Source organism: Dermacentor andersoni, chromosome 1 (assembly GCF_023375885.2).
Source record: "Dermacentor andersoni chromosome 1, qqDerAnde1_hic_scaffold, whole genome shotgun sequence".
Taxonomy (NCBI): Eukaryota; Metazoa; Arthropoda; class Arachnida; order Ixodida; family Ixodidae; genus Dermacentor; species Dermacentor andersoni.
Window position 1 is genome coordinate 259,355,576 of NC_092814.1, and position 19,862 is coordinate 259,375,437.

Genomic DNA, 19,862 nt, shown 5'->3' on the forward strand with positions numbered 1-19,862 from the left:
CGAGCCTACCCACACCACGTTGCCTAGTTTCCAACTGTTGCCGGGTCTCTCCTCTTATACATAGAACTGCATTGGCAAAAGTCAGGCCTGGAACCATTACCCCCTTCCATATCCCTCGCACTACCTCGTACCTATTGTAGTTCCACAGTGCCCTACTCTTCATAATCGCTGCACTTCTGCTACTTTTATTCGTTGCATATTTTTCGTACTCTGTCAGAAACTTAATGCCATTATTTATCCACACCCCAAGGTACTTGTATTTATAGACTATCTCCAGCGTACCACATATGTCCATCAATCCCTGCAGATCTTCTGCATTGTCAGCCATTAATACAATATCATCTGCGTACATCAGTCCTGGTAATGACTGTTCAATCAATTTTCCTTGCTTGAAAAATGATAGGTTGAAGCCGAGTTCGCTTTGCTGTATTTTGGCCTCTAAACCTTGTAGGTACAGCATAAACATCAGAGGTGACAATGGGCACCCCTGCCTAAGCCTCCACCGAATCATTACAGGCTCCGAAACCTGCTTTTCTCATTGTATAATCACCCGGTTACATTTATAGATATCTTTTAAGAAATTGGTTACTCTATCTTGCACTCCTAAAGTTTCCAGAATGCCCCACAAGCCCTCTTGAAGTACACTGTCATAGGCTCCCTTGATATCCAAAAAAGCCAGCTGTAGGGGTCTGTGTTCCTTTTCAGCTATTTCAACGCACTGTGTTAGTGAGAACAAATTGTCTTCTAGCTTCCTATGCTTCAGGAACCCATTTTGTAGGTCTCCAAGCACCTCCTCGTTCTCTACCCATGCCTGCAGTCTGTCCTTTATAATCTGCATAACCACCCTGTAAACCACTGACGTCACTGTTATAGGCCGGTAGTTATTTATGTCAGCTTTGTCCCCCTTTCCCTTATATATCATTCTCATCCTACTTAGCCTCCATTCGTCAGGTACTTTACCATCCATTAGCATTTTGCTCACCACCTCCCTTAATGCTTTCTTAGATTTTGAGCCCAATTTCTTTATTAACATAATTGGAATACCATCGGGGCCTGCTGATGTGCTACTTGGTACCCTCTTCTCGGCCCTTTCCCACTCTCTTTGTCCAAGCGAAAGCAGTGGATTGACCGGGCTATCCCTCCCTCTCTGACATACTGCATGTACCATTTCTCTGTTCTGTAAATTTTTCCCTCATCATGGTTCCTATATGGTCCATTGCCTCCTCTCCTTCTAAAGGAGTACCTTGAGCTGTTACTATATACCTCTGCTCTAGGCTTGTCCTATTACCCAAGGAATTCAGATGTTGCCAGAATTTCCTAGCTGCCTGTTTATCTTTTTTATTGCTTATTTCTGACTGCCATTGGGACCGTTCTGTCTTGATTTTCTCGTTGATCAAATGGGATGCTTCTCTTCTGCATTTTATGTAGTTTACCCATTTCTTCTGTACTTCTGCTTCAGGTTCTCCCTTACTTTTGGAATATCTGTGTTCCCTGGAGGCTTCCTGACGTTTCTTTATGGCCTTCTTAACCTCTTCATCCCACCAGCTCTTGAGATTTAGTATCCCTTGCCTTGTTTTCCTGACTCGTGCCTTACCTAGCTCACGCTCAAATAGTCTCATTAACTTTGGGTACGTCCAATCAGTTTCAGTACCTTCCGATATTTCCTTTTCAATTTGTTTTGCCGCTATTTCCACTTGGTCTTCTGAGTAAAAAATCACATCTGGCATTTCCTCACGCATCGTTCGTGCTTTAGTTTCCCTCTTAAAACTCAAGATGATACGTTTGTGGTCACTGCCTATAGTTCTGGAGCACTGTTCATCTATAATCATGGCTCTTAATCTATCGTACATCCTATGTGACATTAACGCATAATCTATTGTTGAGTGTTGACCCCCTACCTCCCATGTTATGATCCCGTCACACTTTTCAGTAGAGTTACAGGCAACTAAGTTATGCCTCTCACACATATCCAGCAGCATGTTGCCTGTGGAGTCTGTGTTCCCATCCATATCTTCAACATGCGCATTCATGTCTCCTAATACAATTATCTCACATCCTTTTCCTAGCTCATTGATGTCCGCTGCTATACAGTCTAACATTTCTTTGTTTTCCTCTTTAGCATTTGATCCTGTACAAAGGTATACAAAGCCTAGAAGTGTTTTCGCCCCTGCTACTTTTCCTTTTAGCCATAAATGCTCCTTGCATTCCTGCTTTACCCTTTGCCAATTTGTATTTTTTCGTCGTATTGCCGTATTTTTGCCGTAATTTGTATCTTTGCCGTGAAAAGGCAACGAGCGTCTCTCATGGCGAACGCCTGCAACTTAGATCACGTGCTGCGGCCTCTGAGATTACAATGACATCTGTCACCGTCTCGGAGGCCCGCGATAACGCGCCGGCGGATGCATTCAGCCATTTTTGTAGGAAACTCTATGCATTCAGCCGCCACTGCCACATCCGCCGGAAGTTGTAAAGGCAACGAGCGCCGCCCATAGAGTTTCTCACTACATTACTTAGAGGGAAATCTGGTGCTGCTGCGCTGTGGTATGCATGGGAATGCCGGTATATTGTGACTTCGGATTGGCATCGTTCTTGGAGAGACAGGACACCTTGAAGACGCGCTTGGCAAGCACCGTTCTGTGTGTCGCAATGATTCATTTTCTACTAAAACAGCACGTAAAAAGCTGTTTGGTTTTATTATTACGCAAGAACATGTTTTGTTTAACTATGAGAACTTGTTATTCCGTGTACGATTATATGTTACGTAAAAAGTATCAGCGGCCCGCTAAAGTTGGAGGACAGACGACAAGGTTCACGATCGCTTTGAAACAGTTTGTCATCTGTTCTTGCTTTTGTTCGCTTTGGGATGCATTGTAGCTGAGTAAAGAAACATTTTATGAAGATTTTACTTTGAGAATGCGTTATTTGTGTAGCCATATCCACGTTTTAGACGAAGCCTCGTACAACACCAGCCAACACGAGCCTCGCAGACACATATACTGTCATTCCCATGACGGCACGGTGCCCCCTTAAGAAACTCTCATAGACGGTGGCGCCAGATTTCCCTCTAGGTGTTAAAGTGAGAAACTCTATGGCGCCGCCTCACAGAATTTATGCTGAACTAAGGGAACCGCTACAATGGGAACCGCCGCTACAATGGAAAAGCGAGCAACGCGGCGGGCATTTAGTAAAGGAGGCATTGCTATAGGTCGCATACTTTAGTTCGCAACGCCACCGCTACTCTTATTTCCATAGAGTTTCAAACTCTATGCTTATTTCCGTTGCACTGTGGAAGGTACAGTTTCCCTTCTCTAAGTTTGTATAGGTGTTCTGTGGTGCAGCTGCCACCGCCGACGCGCGCGCTTGTTCTACTGGTTCTACCGCTACTGTGTGACATCACGGTTGCTATGCACAGCTGCGCTCCCTGCCGGCGCGCCGGTTGCTAAGGAGGGGGGAGGAGGTTGCGCTGCTGCGCGAAGGAGAGGCCACAGTTGGCACGATTCCAGTGCACGGACGGACGCGACCACGAGCATGACTGTTAAAGGGACCCTGAAACGATTTTGACGATTTTCTACAAACGTACTGAGTCGTTACAGTAGGTCCTTCTGATCATTAATTGACACATCCTAGTGCTCCGCGTAAAGCGCGTAATTTATTATAAGGTTTTAAAAAGGCACATCGCTGCCGTTCGCAGCACACTGCTTGGCGGAATTTTAAGCCGCCCCTACCCATATGACGGAAATCACCCATATGACGTCAGTGGGGCGAGCTATCCGATTGGCTGACCAGGGCACGTGATCAATAATTTTTCCAACTTTATGATAAACAAATGATGTTTGTAATAGTTGGAAGGTTATATTGTTATAGTTGGAATGTTAGTTAATTTGTTTTTATAAAAAGAAAGTTACATAAAGAGAATGCACAAGAACAATTTTTCAGTACACTTAAAGGGGTGGAAACGTGAAAATTTTCGTTCATGCATTCTTCAATTCAAGCATTGCGTACTGCTGCAGGAAGCACGATACACACCGCAGGATTCATATTTACCCGATAAATAATTTAATAATAGCATTATTATACCGAGCGATTTCGGTTTCTGGGCTCCGGGTGATGCTATGACGTCATAGGAGAGGAAACGCAACATGGATTGGTCACGTGGGTCACAAAAATAGTGACGTAAAACTATGCTGCGTCGTCTGCTCGCGCATACGTGTGCTCTGCCAGCAGAGGTAAACAACTGGCGATTCGAAGTGTATGTCGCGATTATTATAATTATTGCGAAAAGCGACAACAGTAAGAAAATATTGCGGCTTGTGAGAGTCGGTGATTCATTCCGAAGCGCCGTAAGCTTTAGCTTTGAAGTGAACCGGAAAAGGCCTAGTGACGATATTGGTGGCGCCGAACGATCAGAGGCGGTGAGGCTGCCGTCGGTGCCAGAGTGACCACTCCTCGGTCACTGACTGGCCGCTTCGCCGTACGGCTGCCGCACAAATGGGTCCCGGGCCCGTACTCTCTACGGCAAGGAAATCTCACCGTTCGCGAGCAAAACAGCCGTCGCCCGGGGGCCCGCGAACGGCAAAGGGTGTGCGGCGAGTTTCCGTGCCGGTAACGTGGACGGGCCTTCACATTGAGAAAGACCAAGCGAACGAGAGACTGCTCCGAGCTGCCGAACTATGCGACTGGCAGATGCTACGTCAACTGCTCTCCGCGACAGCGCTGTGCATGTCTCGGTTAGCCAGGGGCCAGGGTTAGCTCGGTTACAGCTATAGTGTTCTAGAAGCCTGTAGCATAGAGAAAGGATTTTTAGAATGACAGGAAGCTGAGCTAGTTGGTTAGGATTCATAATGAAAAGAAGGGGTAAGGCGTTCAGACATGGACACAGGAAAAGAGAAGCGGACAACACGATCGGCGCATATCCTGGTCCCTTTCGGAGTCGGCCGGCTAGTGTTGCACTCAACGTGTAAAGGCCCGTCCACATTACTGGCACGGCAACTCGCCGCACGCAGTTTGCCATTCGCGGGCTGCCATGCGGCGTTCGTGTTGTCCACTTCTCTCCTCCTGTGTCCGTGTCTGCACGCCTTACCCCTTCTTTGCATAAAGAAAGGATTTCTATATGCCTGTAGCTCGGTCAAAGTGGAGGCTATGCCAACACCACCTTCTAGGTGGTGTTGGCTATGCTCCGTCGCTTGGCTCAGCAGGCTCTGTAATCGGCATTTCATCGCTACCCATCATACGTCATGTTTTTGTGCTAGTGTGCTATGACGTCAGTATTTTCGTTCCTCCGCTGTGACATCATAACTGCCGCGCTAGCGATGGGTCTTGACCATGAGAAGGAGCTTTTAATGAGTTTTTGGAGCTGGATTAAAATGATTTTGAAATGTTTGCAGTGTCCAATACCTCGTTGTGGGTGTCCTTGCATACGGAAGCAGCCTACAACATACTTTTTATAACCTCAAAATTTGGCGTCCCAACTTCTTCAAGCACTTCCGGCACACAGCAAGTTTCGTCTACTTGTGTTACAATGTGCCCCGTCTTTGACGAGAGCTCCGCCATCAGTGTCGGTCTGTCTTTTCACGAGCGCTATGATTCGACTTTGTTGCGTTGTGGACTGCAAACGTAGCGACTGGCAATATGTCAAGCTGCGACATCGTGTCCCTCTGCAAGCCAATAGACGAGTGGACTGGCTGCAGCGCATCGGACTGCCGCTATTTGATCGGCGCCAGGATTTGCGCGATTGTGGCCATCACTTTACGCCGGAAGATTACTAACGCAATAGCGTTTTGCGAGTCCGGTATTAGGGTAAGCGCAAGTGCAAGGGGACAGGGCCTGGCCATGTCCCCTTGCGTGTCGTTTCAGGGGATAGCCCAATGTTGTGAAAACTGCCAAATGGCCATCAATTTTGATAAAACAGTTTCAATGTCAGTAACAAAAAAGAAATCCAACTTACTTTCACATACAGCTGTGATAATACTATACTTAACACTGTCACTCAGTATAAGTACTTGGCCGTTATCATATCATCAGACTTAGGACGGTCTGCTCATGTAGAGCTTGTAGCAAGCAAAGCGATGCGAAAGCTTATGTTCTTAAACCGGGCCCTGTGATACTCTACGAAGGAAGCCAAGCTCTTGGCCTATATGACAATCATACGTACTGTCTTAGAATATACGAATGCGGCGTGGTTCCCCTTTGCCCAAAATCAAATAGCTACTCTTGAGGCTGTCCAGCGAAAAGCCGCACTTTTTATCTGTAACCGATAGAGGCACACCGACTCGCCTACTCAGATGCTATCGGAGATTAGCCTTCATACACTAAGCAGTCGTGCGATGCTGTACCAACTGAAATTTTTGTATCTCATCCTGCATAATAAGGTTCATGTGGATTCTAACACCTATATTTCCTATAACACATCCAGAGAAACCTGTCATAAGCATCACCTTACACTCCAAGAATATTCTTGCGCTAACAATACATTTCGTTTTTCATTCTTTCCACGAGCTGGTGACGACTGGAATGCTTTAGCCCAGGCAGTAGTCGTACAGCCCACTGCTGACAAATTTGTTGAACTTGTTGGCCAAACAGTACTGTCAGCAACGACTAAGTGATGTTATCATCATTGTGTTTATCATTGTTTTAATTACCAAGTGTTCTTGGAAATCTGTGAAGTGAAATTATGGATGATGCTGTCAGTTATATATCTCATATGCTCGTCCTTCTTGAAATAAATGATTGAAATAAGTTTATTGTGTGTTATGTTTTTGCCATACTCATTGCTGTTAACATAGGTCCATTAATCCTTTACACTTACTAAGTACCCTTTTGTATTCTTATATAAATGCCTGTACTACAATGTCTACAGACCCTTCTAACCCGCTCCTTTAAAAATCCCTGATAGGATTGATAGTATCACAAAATGAATAAAATAAAATAAAAATGTCCATGCACCATTCTGCTCATTTTCTGCTTGGTCCTTTATTTTGCGGTTGATCACTGAGTGTATGGTTAGTATCAGGGTTCGGTACAAAGTACTTAATTTTTCACTAATCCAGTGCTGCATGGGGCTGCAGCCACAGATTTCTTTTGAATGTGCATGGCCGAGTGAAAAAAAATGCACGGACAAGGCTTTTTCTCTAAATGTAAAAAAAGAAGCCTTAAAGTAGCCACCACCCCGCCATTTTTCTGAGACTGCAGTTAAGAGGCATTAAAGGGATACTAAAGGCAAATATTAAGTCTAACTAAAGTGACAGATTAGTGCTTAAGAATCTCTAAGGTGTCAGTATTATCATAAACAGAGCCTTAATAATAGAGAAATTGAGGTAAACGTAGGACATGGATAGACTCCCCTGGGACATTCAAACATTTGCCCGATGTTGAAAGCACTCCTCATATAAATTCTGTCACTAGTACTCAACCATTCGTTGCAAAAGACATCCTTGTATTGTATTATAAGACGAAATAAAATGCTACTTGTCCAATTCTATTTCATGTTTTAGAACAAAGAACTCATTGAAATGACCCTTGACAACGACGCGGGTGGTGGAAAGTTTCATTTTTGCTTGACTTCACACCGCCCACGCTTTCGCGCTTCACTAGTTTTGTTATCGCATAGTGCTGCGCTGGTTTTGCTGGCTCATAGAACTCGTACAAACTGCAAGTAGCAGAGAATTCAACTTCCATGTGATGTCGCAGGATGCCCGAACGGTCTTGCACCACTTGACCAAAAAGCAGTTGTAGCGGCGAATCCACCACTCTGTCTTGGCTCGGTAGCGCCATCTGTCGGGTGATAACACCGACGAACTCACCACCGGCAACAAAGGGTTGATGGCGTATGCAATGTCACCACTTCCCCGGTTGGGTGGCGGGAGATCTGAATTTTGAAAAAAGTATTCAGACCCTTCAGATACAGTTTTTTCGTAAACTAAGTCTTTTCTTGGCATCAAACAAGCGTTGCGAGTTTTCTAGAATGGTATTTAAACAGTCCACATCGACTTAAAATTTGCCTTTAGTGTCCCTTTAAACTTAATTTCTAGGTTTTCAGAAAAAGTTATGTTGCTGTGTTTATACATGTAGTATGATATTTCTTAATTGTATTTGTTGTCCTTATGAAGCTGTTGGTACATTTGCTCCTGTTTCTTGTTTAGAGGCCTTCACTCAAGAAGCAAAGAACATGTTGACAAGTGCTGTGGGACCTGTATATGCATCTGGCATCCTGGCAGCTTTTTCTTGTGTATGTTTTGCTTCTGTTTATTTGTAGTATACTGACTGGAGTGACCTATAATTACACTTCCATCCAAAAAGTTTTTCACATCATGCAAGTTCATTGCATGTATAGAAGTCTTGCATGGAATTGTGGTTGATGCGCAGAGATCCTGAAGTCGTTTCATGTCTTTTGCAAAGTAATCTTCCTTTCAAGTGCAGAGGAATAAGATAGGAACAGTATCTTGCTGCCAAAGCCTTGTGCCGAGATATCTCTGAGCTTTTCTCTTTGTTGCGAAGCAGTCTTGTTTTCAAGTCTGTAGGGTTAGCTTCGAAAGATAATCTTGTTGCTATCTATGCATTTTGATACAGCCTTGGTTGTGTTTCTTCAGGAGGCTGATTGCAAGGAGCTGGTGGCCTTCTTGAAGAATCTTCTGTTTATAGTGTCACTTTGTGAACTTCCTTTGTCAAGTGTGGAAAGCATCTTCATTGAGCTTAGGTACGACTTTTTTCAATTCTCTTGCTACAAAAAAATCTTTGTTAGAACTTAGGATGAGTGTGTAATGGAAAGGGTGTTGTTTCATACCAAAATTCATAAGCTATTCTGACCCGATTCAACTTGCGGCCACAGGGTATGGGACAGAATTTTATGTCAAGAATACATGCATCTAATTAGTACCTAAAACGGTCCCTCCAATGATGTCTGAGATATAACAACCATACCTCAGATATCTTTTAATTTGATTTTACTGTTGTATAAAGACAGATCGGAGACAGATGCAGTAAGAAAATGTGTAGTTGATTCACATGATCATAAATTATTTGACTGATACTTTTCAAGATACAAACAATATGCCTTTGACTCTTATGACTCTAATGCCACTACGGTGTGCCTAGTTTGGCACGTAAAAGCCTGGAATTGTTTTTGTTTTTTTCTAGGGGGGCAAGAGTTTTAAGGATGCAGGCTCTTCCTCATGCATTTGATTTATGAAGACAGCCAAATTTTGAACCAGGAAACATTTGTGCCCACTTTTACTGGTAGGCAACAAGGAGTAACCAATTTAGAACCCAAAATCTCTTATAAAAGAAGTAAGCACTCAGTCACTAGGCAATGCATGCAGGTTCAGTGTGCAAGCCACCAAAGGACCTGATATAAAATACTGTCTCTAGCACTAGTGAGTATAAAATTTGTATGTGATATCAATGACTAAAATGCATGTTTCAAACACATACAATGTTGACATACAGCTTCAAATATCAAAGATTTTGGTTGACTTGCTTGATCAGCTTTTATAGAACCTAACTTGTACACCTGTAAGCTGGCAATTTTCTGTGAGCATGATGTGCCTTTTTCCTTTTGATTTATTTGCCAGCATGAACAAAAATTACCATGAAGTTCTGTTGTCGGTGCTTTGGGAAGGAGTGGTCCATAACACTGCACTTGTCCGAAGCAATGCAGGCCGCCTTTTTGAGCTTCTAGTTGGGACTGTGTCCGATCCATTGCTGAAAAGTCATGTCACTCCAGCGCTTGTGACTCTTGCAAGTGACCCTGAAATGTAAGCTCACCAGCTATTTATGTTGATGCAGTGTGTTTTCATACATTGTTTTTTGCATTGCAGTTCTGTGCGCATAGGAACAGTGAGACCATTCGGAATGATTTTGGCAACAAGCAGTCAAAAAGATGTATGTTGCGCTTCTGATCTTCCTGTTCTTTGTTCTCTCTTAACATGTTTATGTAGTAACTGATAAACGTGGAATTGGAAGGTAAAACCCTTGATAACCCTTGAAGGTAAAAGGGCAAGCTTAGTGTAAGTATGAACTTGGTTATTTTGGTGTATTGTGAACATATGTACAGTGCACTGAGAAAAAATATGTGGGAAAGCAAGTATAAAAAGGGCATTGTTGCCATATGTATGATGATTATTAAAATTATATAGTACAGTCGAAACCTGCGATAATGAAATCCCGTGACAACGAAATTCTTGCGACAACAAAATATTTTCATACCCCAGCCCAGCGAATACCCATAGGATTCAATGCATTTCACACCTCTCGACGACGAAATGTCTGTACTACAACCCCGCATCAACGAAATTTGCTGGAACGTAACCCCTGCATATTACCTATACTCATGCAAGGTTAGCAGGCTCCAAAATGTGCTCAAATGTGATTGCTTTACACTAGAATTGCATAAAATAGCACGACGTTACACTTGCATGGGTGCTGCTATTTTTGTTTGCAAGAACAACCAAGTGCTGGGAGCAATCGTGTGTGCTGGAAACACGTCATGGCTGCCATCTTGTTTGTTGATCACCCATTTGAAGTCGCACGCATGTTGCTACCGACAGGTGATGATGGTTTTTGCACACCTAGTGCAGTGCATAATGTGAGCCTTGGTGAAAAAAAAATGCTGCAAAAACAAGCAAGTCCATGTCCCACTGACGTGGAATTGTTTATGGTGCTTGAGGTGGCGGTTGCAGCATGGAGTGCCACGCATCGGGCCGTGATTGAGCGATCGTCCGGGAATACACATCCCTTGCTTCAAGAACACTGGCTTTGGTGCCACCTGACAGGCATCGCGTGCGGATTTGGTGCCGGACGTAGATTTACGCAAAGGGGCCGTAATCTTGGTCGATTGCGTTTGGGTATACGAGATACGATCACTTTCGTGCTTGGCATCGGACGCATCAGCACCTTAGGGCGACAGCGTACTCTGGTGAAATGCTGCTGCATGCATGGAGCATTGTTGCTCTCCGTTCAATGCCAAGTTAGCAAAATTTCGCAAAAGTGATCAATGCATACGGTGCACTTTGTACTGTCGGAAATGTGGTTCTGTATCCTCAAGCAAGCTTGCCAAAGTAGGCTAACGGAATTTTGACAGTAAAATTTTTTTCTGCGATGCATTACCTATCTTTACTGTCTCATTTTGCAACAATGAGATTCTCGCGAAACTGTATTTTTTCGCATTCCCCGCTGATTTCGTTGTTGCGAGGTTGAAATGTACATATATATATTCTGTAATTCTGAATAACTTTATTTAATAACACATTCACAGTCGTGAATAGGCCCCTGCAGTTATTCCTCCACTGCGGCAGTGCAGGGCTTCCCTGCAGTGTGCAAGGGAAGTGCTTCCTAAAAATCAAACGAGATAAACAAATCTTGTTCCATCTGATTTGATGGGTTGTGGTGCCATCCCTCCACAGCTTGAGTAAGTTTCAAAGGATCATAACTTCCTAGTCACTCACCGGTGGGTGGGTCACAATGCCCCAAAGGAATATGACAAGTGACCCCCTGTGGGTCATCATGCAGAGGAAGTGGTACTCGAAAAATATTTGCCACATTGAACGTGTTAACTGTTAAAATTCGTTGTCGAGTGCTTTAGTCACTTACTATATAATAATGAATAATTTTGTGTGAAAAGAGGCAGGAGCAGCAATCTTTCTGGTAGGGGATAAAATAAAAACCATGTGCTGTTTTATTACGTTTTTATTACTTCGAACAAATTAAAAATAATTACCTGTGGCAGTTTGATAAATTTCTGTTCAAAGTTCACAATATGTATCTCTCGTGTCGCTTTCTCGCTTTCTTTTTTTCTCTTTCCTCATCATAGTTGCTTGATAAAGCATTCATGCAGCTGCAGACTTTTCTTGAAGACCCTCTGCACAGAGATGACCGCTCAATGCAAGCTGAGTTTATCCATATGTTTGCGTCATTAGGCCCAAATACAGAGCCACGCTTTAGAGATGAATGTAAGTAATCAGCTGTTTTTGTCATTCAGCACTAGGCTGAGAACCATTGCTGAGTCAGGCAATGAGTAGAGTTACTTCCTTCAAATGACTTTTGGAGCCACAAGGGTTTCACTTGGGCATATAATCATGCAATTTGATATTTTGCATGCTATGAGCAAAGTGTGGGAAAAATAATTACTCAGGACATGGCATCCTGAAAACAACTAAACAAGATGTATTAATCTACAGTAACAGCCTTACCAATTGAAATCACGCCCATAAGTCAAAAATTAATAACCTGTTTAGTGAATCTCCTCTAATTACTGAGTAGTTATTGCACGAAAATTATCCTGGTGGTGGAAGAGAACTCATGGCCAAACGGTATTAGTAGTATAATCATACAGTCGAATCTCGTTAATTCTAACATGCTTAATTTGACCATCCGGTTTATTCGAACTAACGCCGTGGTCCCATCAAAGTTGTGTGTATTCTAATGGGACAAAACGCCCAGTAATTCGAACGGGCAAGCATTTGCGACATTTAATTCGAATATACCGCCCTCCGACAATCGACAGTGCTAGCAGCAGTGCGCCAAATCACATGGTGGCGCCTCCGGTCAGCATTGCTCTGACTGCACCATAGAAGAAAGGCTTAGGAGAGACCCCTCAATGACGTGCGGGGGGGAAGAAAAAGGAGAAAAAAAGAAGAAGGAAGAAGAAGAAGACCCACGGCGGAAATTCCACCCTCTCTCAAATGGCAAGGTCGCTGTTTCTGCGTCTCGCGCTGTAATGCCCCAGTTACACTAGCTGCAAAATGCGCGCTGTGGGAGGGATCAGTCCTGAGCCGATTTTTCGTGGCTTGCCGTGGCGGCAGGCGAGCCACGAATGGAGGAGACCAATAAGAGTGGCCCCCTACAGTGACGTACACGCAAGAAACTGGTATCATACGGACCCACCCACTTGCTCCATTCGTACTTGCGTCTGGTTCAGCCGGACCGCTTGTTTCGCACTATCGTCTGCTTGCGTCAGCACTCGCTTGTGCTTGTTTTGGTTGGCTTGGTTGGTCTTGTTTGCAGGTATTTCTTTTTTTTTTTTTAACAATGACGCATCTAAACCGAGACGCCTCGATGGAAAGGTTGTTGGAGACAGTGTGCCATATCCGATTCTGTATGACAAGACAGATGCTGAATACAAGGACGCGAAGGTGACACCCAGTACCTCATTCTCCTTGTCTTTTGAATGCAGCGACACCGCAACAGAAGGGAGCACACCAGTATGGTTATAATCAGTGGCAACAACTTCATCATCTTGATAAGACATGACTCGTGTTAAGAACGCAGGACGAAGAAGGTAAACACAGTGGCGCTCTGTCAGCAGACAAAGTAAAAAACACGCGAGCAAGCAGAGCGAAGCAGCAGCGTAGGCCCAGTCCTGGCCTCGGCAACTCTGCTGCTTCAGTGGCAGTAGGTGGCAGAGGTAATTAGCGGCATCCAGCAAGCTGGTGGGAAAGCCAATTCGCTTCTCTCCCGTCTTTCCTTGCAACTATGCTCCCCTCGCCTTCCCTCTCAACTCCCTCATTTTCAACATTCTCCGCACCGGCACCGGCGCCGCCAGCCCCGCTGGCTTGGCGCCAGCTTAGCCCGCTCTTTGAAGTTTTGTTTTCTGCCGTTATCGGGAAGTGAGCAGTGGGTGGCATGGGCAGTTTCGTTTTCCTCACTCGCTGTTTGCTTGTGCGCTGCAATATTTCAGTACTCTCACCGTTCATGCATCGTGCTATGGTGCACAAATACTTCAAGAACAAGTCTTTCTTTTAATTCGAACAAATTTTCTGACCCCTTCGAGTTTGAATTATAGAGATTCGACTGTATATAGAATCTTTATTTTACAACCTAGACATGTAGCCAGAACTCAAGTTGCCCAATATATGTGTGCTTGTTCAGGCCTTGCATTGCATGTCTGTAAGTTTCACAGCAGTAGAGAGGAAGATTTAAAATTTGCACTGCTGCTGTCACCAGTATTGTCACTCGTCACTTACTGTCAGACGTATATAAGCTCTTAAATTTGCATCTGCTTTTTGTCCAATTCATGTTTGAACAACGCAGAAATGTATTCACGATGTCCACTAAGTTGTATTTTCTGTTTTGCATATTTCTATAATGACAAACATGTTTGCAGTAGTCTGCACTCGACAGCACTAGCAATGTTTCATCATCTCTATTGCCTTGGTGTGGGGAAATTCACTATGCTTAGCAGTGTAGCCTACACACCCAGTGACCTTCTGCACTGGGTCAACTGAAGTGCAAGTACTATGCCTCAAACACATGCAGAAAGGCTTGTTATCAAAGGAAGCACAAGGATGTTGCTGAGGATATGATTTGACGTGAACATACAACATATATAACATATATACAGGGTGTCCCAGCTATCATGCATCGCGTTTTTAAAAAAAGGACTGGCCATTCTACGTGAAAGTAACCAAGTGCATATTCTCCACAGTCGAGTAAAGCAGCCACCAAAGCAAGGTAAATCTACTGGGTGAAAGTGCTCAGACTTAACGAATGCTGCAAGAATGAGATCATGAGGTGACGGCTAGAGGAGCCTGCTCCTCAGGTACTGTTATGAGCTGTACACAGCTTAAGATGAGCCGCGTGCACTGGCAGCAGGCTCCACATTGCACTGGTGCTGGTGGCTGCAGGGAATGCATCCTGGCTGAAGTAAGGCCAGTATGGCGTTCCCCTGCAATCATTGGGGGCAAATGGTTCTTATTAATGAGTGAACTGGAGATGGGGGGCCCAAGGGGTTCCCACACAGAACCCATGGAAAATTAACTACCAGAAACTTGGAAGAACAGCAATTATAAGATTGGGGTGGACGGTGACCAGGAGGGTGAGAATGATCTGTAGGCTGCACGTGCAGGTCTATTGAAAGCATGTTAGAACTCGGGCATACAACTGTGCTCCTAGGAACTGGTCTTTATGAGTCATCAGCCAGCCTTTCAAAAACATGAGCAGCATGTGTGCTATTGTGGTAGACTGAGCTGAATGGATAAATGTAAAAGTGGAAGCGGGACATAGGCTGCAAGGATAGTTCTTTGTATGCACAGGCAATGTCAACTGTACTTGAAAGTGTATAATATTGGGACACTAAGATGGCCTGTACAGTGTCCGCTCCTGCAGACAACCATCACATGGCATTTCATATAAATGAAAGTTTGTTTTGCAACTAATTTTAACCTCAGCACTTGATATAAACGTTAGATAATTTGAACTGGTTTTGCACATCCTGAAAGACCAGTGTTACAAAATAGACTGTAATTATAATAATTCAAATAGAATTTGCATCATAAAACGGCATTAGTCCACTTTCTTATATACTACCTCTGCAAATGTTTGTACTACATGGAAATCAAAGCTTCATAATTCAAACTTCACTAAGTATTCATGAATATGATTTGGAACCCTAGTACTTATTTGTCCGCTAGCATGAATATTGATTTGCATAAGATTGAGATGTTGGTATTTGAGTTAATGAGAAGAATTATGCTTGACTGATTTGCCTTTTGGATCCTTTTGTCTGCAGTCAGTAAGTGTGCTCTTATGTCTCTTTTAAAATTTTAGTCATCTTACCTCACCTTGCAATCTTGGCTATGAGAAACAATCAGAATACAAATGACTCATCAAGGATGGAAATCATGGAGTTGCTTCTTGAAGCCTACAGTGCATTGTCTTGCACCTGTATCCTTCAATAACTGTGCAATGGTTGAACGTTACTCTTAGTTCTCATTTGGCTATCTTTGTGCAGTTTCTTGTGTCGTAGTAAACTGTATTGCCGCTTGAAGCACTCATGAATTTAGGCCTTAGTTATAGATTGTATGTCATGAAATGTTTGTATGAAATTTACTCACATCTTACTAGCATCTGTTGATTGAACTGGCACTGCATGTATGTGCAAATATATTGCATTGATTCTAATTCATTATACTCTGCTTCATACATAAGAGGCAATGCTGCAGAAGCTATGCAAGTAGTGCAGTCATATAAGTCTCACTCCACATGTTTCGAAGCGCAGTTGTGTTGTATTTTATTTATGAATACTGCGATCCTAGAGAGGTCATAGCAGGGGTCGTAGATAACTGTTTCAAAGAATAAGACACAAAATAAAAAGCACATAAAAGCAAAGAACTATCTAATGATCAATGAATAACATAATAGTTTAGAAGCAAAAAGCAGAAACAAAACCGTAAATCACCCTAAATTATACAATTGTAATGAAGCAGACATGCATTGTGTTACCAATAGCAGCTCGGAGATGACGACAGCGACCCGTGCTGTGATTGGCAAGAGAGCTCGGGCTGTTCATTGCTGCTAGGCTGCTGTTTATCTGCTGCATCTCACCTTTAATTAAACATCATTCCATTTGGTGGAGATTGCTTGAATCCCTCAAGTCACCGTGGAGCTCCGCAATCATACATTGCCCACTGATACCATGACTGATGTGACCTATGCACTGAGTGTACCCATGGCTGCCCCTGTCACTTGCGCTGGCGTTCTCTGTCGGCGCGACCCGGCCATCTTTTGTGGGACTGGAGAACATGACGTCGAAGACTGGCTGTCCTCCTATGAACGTGTAAGCGCCCACAATAAGTGGGACGACCAGTCTAAACTGAATGATGTCATCTTTTACCTTGCTGACGTCGCAAATCTATAGTTCAAGGATCACGAATCTGACATTTCGAGTTGGTCCGCATTCAAGACACATTTCGCCAAAGTGTTTGGCCGCTCCGCTGTTTGCAAGCAAACTAAGCACTGAACAGCGTCTACGCCAGCGAGCATAGCAACCGGGCAAGACTTTCCCCAGCTATATTGAGGATGTCTTGGATCTCTGCAGTCGTGTTAATCCAATGACGGCGGAGGATGAGAAGTTCAACCATATTCTGAAGGGCATTGAGAATGACGCATTTCAAATGCTGCTGGCCAAGAGTCCAACCAACGTCACCGTACTCTTCAACCTGTGTCAGAGTTTTGATGAATTGCACCGCCAATGTAACATCGCCCGCCAAAACGCCCCACAGGCTGCCTCGGTCTCTGCCTTTGCAGTTGCCGCTGGCCATGCTGATCCTTCTGCTCCTCGTCCTTCAGCTCAAGGATTTCATTCGTGAGGAAGTGGCCCGACAGCTGTCGCTGCTCCCTCACAGCTAGGAGCCTGCCTTAACACTGACTCAGGTCAGCCATGCAACAAGCCATCCGTACCCAAATATCTGATGCACTTACCCTTTTCGCCCGCCAGCTCCTGTGACGGCACTGCTCTCCTATGTTGACTACCCACTGCTACTCGCGTCTCCGACGGCACCGTTCTCTTATGCTGACTACCCATCACGAGTCGCACCTCGGCTGCTTAACTATGCTGCCATGCACGACAACTCCCACTGTCATATTCCGTCCCACCACCAACGCAGTGGGTTCCCCCTGCTCCCGTTCCACAGCAGTCACCCCAGCTTCTTCGTCAACCGACACGTGGCGCTCACCAGACAACTGGCCTATTTGCTTCGCCTGTGGCATTGCTGGTCACATTGCGCGCTTTTGTCGTCATAACATGTCCTTGCACCGTGATGCCTTTGACCAGTTTCCCTACGCATCACAACATGCTGCCTAGATATGCTGCAAAGATGCCGCTTGTGCGCCGCTGAGACCCTTTGATCGCGACCGCCGTTCCTCTTCTCCACGTCAACGGTCGCCATCACCTATGCGTTGTCGGCCACCTACAGCTGAGGGAAACTGACTAGCGCAGTTCCAGAGGCAAGAACTGAAAGCTCATCGAACTTTCTAAGCCCTCAATTTTCACCACAGAATGCCATTGACGTCCATGTTGAGGCAGCATCCACCCAAGCGCTTATCGATACCGGGGCCGCCGTTTTCGTCCTCCATGAACATCTTTGTCACAAGCTGAAAAAAGTCATGACCTCTCCATCTGGCATGGCACTCTGCAGTGCTAGTGCGCAACACATTCATCCTACAGCTGTATGCACCGCCCGTGTAATCATCCAAGACGTTTTGTATGTCATTGAGTTTTTTGTGTTGCCCTCCTGTTCTCATGATCTCATTTTTGGTTGGGACTTCCTGTCACATCATAATGCCATCGTTGATTGTCCTCACGCACAAGTGGCCCTTTCGCCGCTATGTGACTTGCCATCGGTCGGTGCCGACCTCAGCGTTCACAAAGTCTTCACTAATGATGATACTGATATACCTCCGGAGGCGTCGGTGCTTGTGACCTTGTCGTGTACTGCCGTGCCAGACTCAACTGTGGTATTTACGCCATCTGACATGCTTGCTCACCGCAAGGACTTATTTCTCCCGTTCGCCGTCCTCACTGTTAGGTCTGAATCTGTTTTGATACCCATCTGTAATCCGCACCGGTATCCAGTAACCATACTGCGCGGTGAGACCTTAGGATTTGTGCAAGCTGTCACGTGTATTGAAGACCTTGACGTTCACAATGGTGCTACCCGTTTACATCTGAACGCCATAACTTCCATGTCATCAACACCGCTTTCAGCAGTTTTCTACAACGCTATTGCCGTAGACCTTTCGCCGTCTCATTGCACTTAACTTCTTAACTCTACTAAACGAGTTCGTTTGTTCGTTCGACTGCAACAAACTATCCTTGGGTCGCACGACAAGTGTCTCTCATACTATCGACACCGGTTCCCATGCCCCCTTGTGACAACATGCGTATCGCATTTTTGTGGAAGAGCGCCGTGTTATCACGAAACAAGTGGACGACATGCTGCAGCACGGCGTCATTCAGCCTTCTCAAAGCCCTTGGTCATCACCTGTCATTCTAGCCCGCGATAAAGATGGCACCACCATTCGGTTTTTATTGATTATCGCTGCCTAAACACGATTACAAGAAAAGACGTCTACCCACTGCCTTGGATCAACGATGCTCTTGACTGTCTGCAAGGTGCCAAATACTTCTCGTCTTTAGATCTCCACTCTGGCTATTGGCAGGTTCCCACGGCTGAGGCTGACCGCCCAAAGACAGCTTTCATCATTCCCTATGGCCTGTGCGAGTTTAATGTTATGCCTTTCGGGCTCTGTAATGCTCCCGCTACCTTCGAGCGCATGATTGATACCATCCTTCACGGACACAAGTGGAAGACTTGTTTATGTTACCTGGATGACATAGTTGTTTTCTCACAGGATTTTTCGACACATATCGCCTGTCTGCATGACATACCGACTTGTCTCACTTCAGCTGGCCTACAGATCAACCTCAAGAAGTGCCGTTTCGGTGCCCGAAAATTAACTGTCTTGGGTGACGTTGCCTCGAAAGATAGCATCCTTCCTGAGCCCAACAACCTTCGCGCAGTCGCCGACTTTCCGAAGCACACATCTATCAAGGCCCTGCGAAGTTTCATAGGCCTGTGCTCTTATTTTCAACGCTTCGTGCAGAAATTCGCATTTATTATCGCACCTGTGACGAAGCTGCTTACCACAAGCACAGGCATTTCCATGTGGTCATCAGCATGCAATGAAGCCTTTGACAAGTTGCACGAGTTGCTGACTTCACCGCCGATTCTTCGCCATTACGACCCAACTGCGCCTACAGAGGTTCACACTGATGCCAGTGGTGTTGGCCTTGGTGCGGTCTTGGCCCAACGTAGAACCACGAATGAAGAATATGTCGTGGCTTATGCCAGCCGTACCTTTAAAAAAGCTGAGATGAACTACACCGTTACAGAGAAGGAATGCTTAGTTATCATTTGGGCATTGGGCAAGTTTCGTCCTTATCTTTACGGCCGTCCTTTCAGCATCATCACTGACATCATGCCCCATTTGGCTCTCCTCCTTGAAAGGCCCGTTGGGCCGCCTTGGCCGTTGAGCGCTTTGCCTGCAAGAATATGACATTCGTGTCGTATACCGCTCTGGTCAAAAGCATT

The 19,862-nt window shown here is 44.8% G+C and overlaps 1 protein-coding gene across 3 annotated transcripts in view; it reads left to right on the plus strand.

The window, feature by feature from the left end:
- LOC126547836 (RAB11-binding protein RELCH homolog) overlaps positions 1-19,862 on the plus strand; it is a 223,897-nt gene that overhangs the window by 149,495 nt on the left and 54,540 nt on the right. For all 3 annotated transcript variants that reach the window (XR_008609355.1, XM_050195847.2, XM_055063701.1), the window contains 6 exons: positions 8,139-8,224; positions 8,586-8,692; positions 9,567-9,749; positions 9,813-9,876; positions 11,804-11,942; positions 15,538-15,654. Coding sequence is in view for 2 of the 3 variants with exons in the window: in XM_050195847.2 (XP_050051804.1) it covers positions 8,139-8,224; positions 8,586-8,692; positions 9,567-9,749; positions 9,813-9,876; positions 11,804-11,942; positions 15,538-15,654 (696 nt within the window). In the remaining variant the exon portion in view is untranslated. The remainder of the gene's footprint in view (positions 1-8,138; positions 8,225-8,585; positions 8,693-9,566; positions 9,750-9,812; positions 9,877-11,803; positions 11,943-15,537; positions 15,655-19,862) is intronic.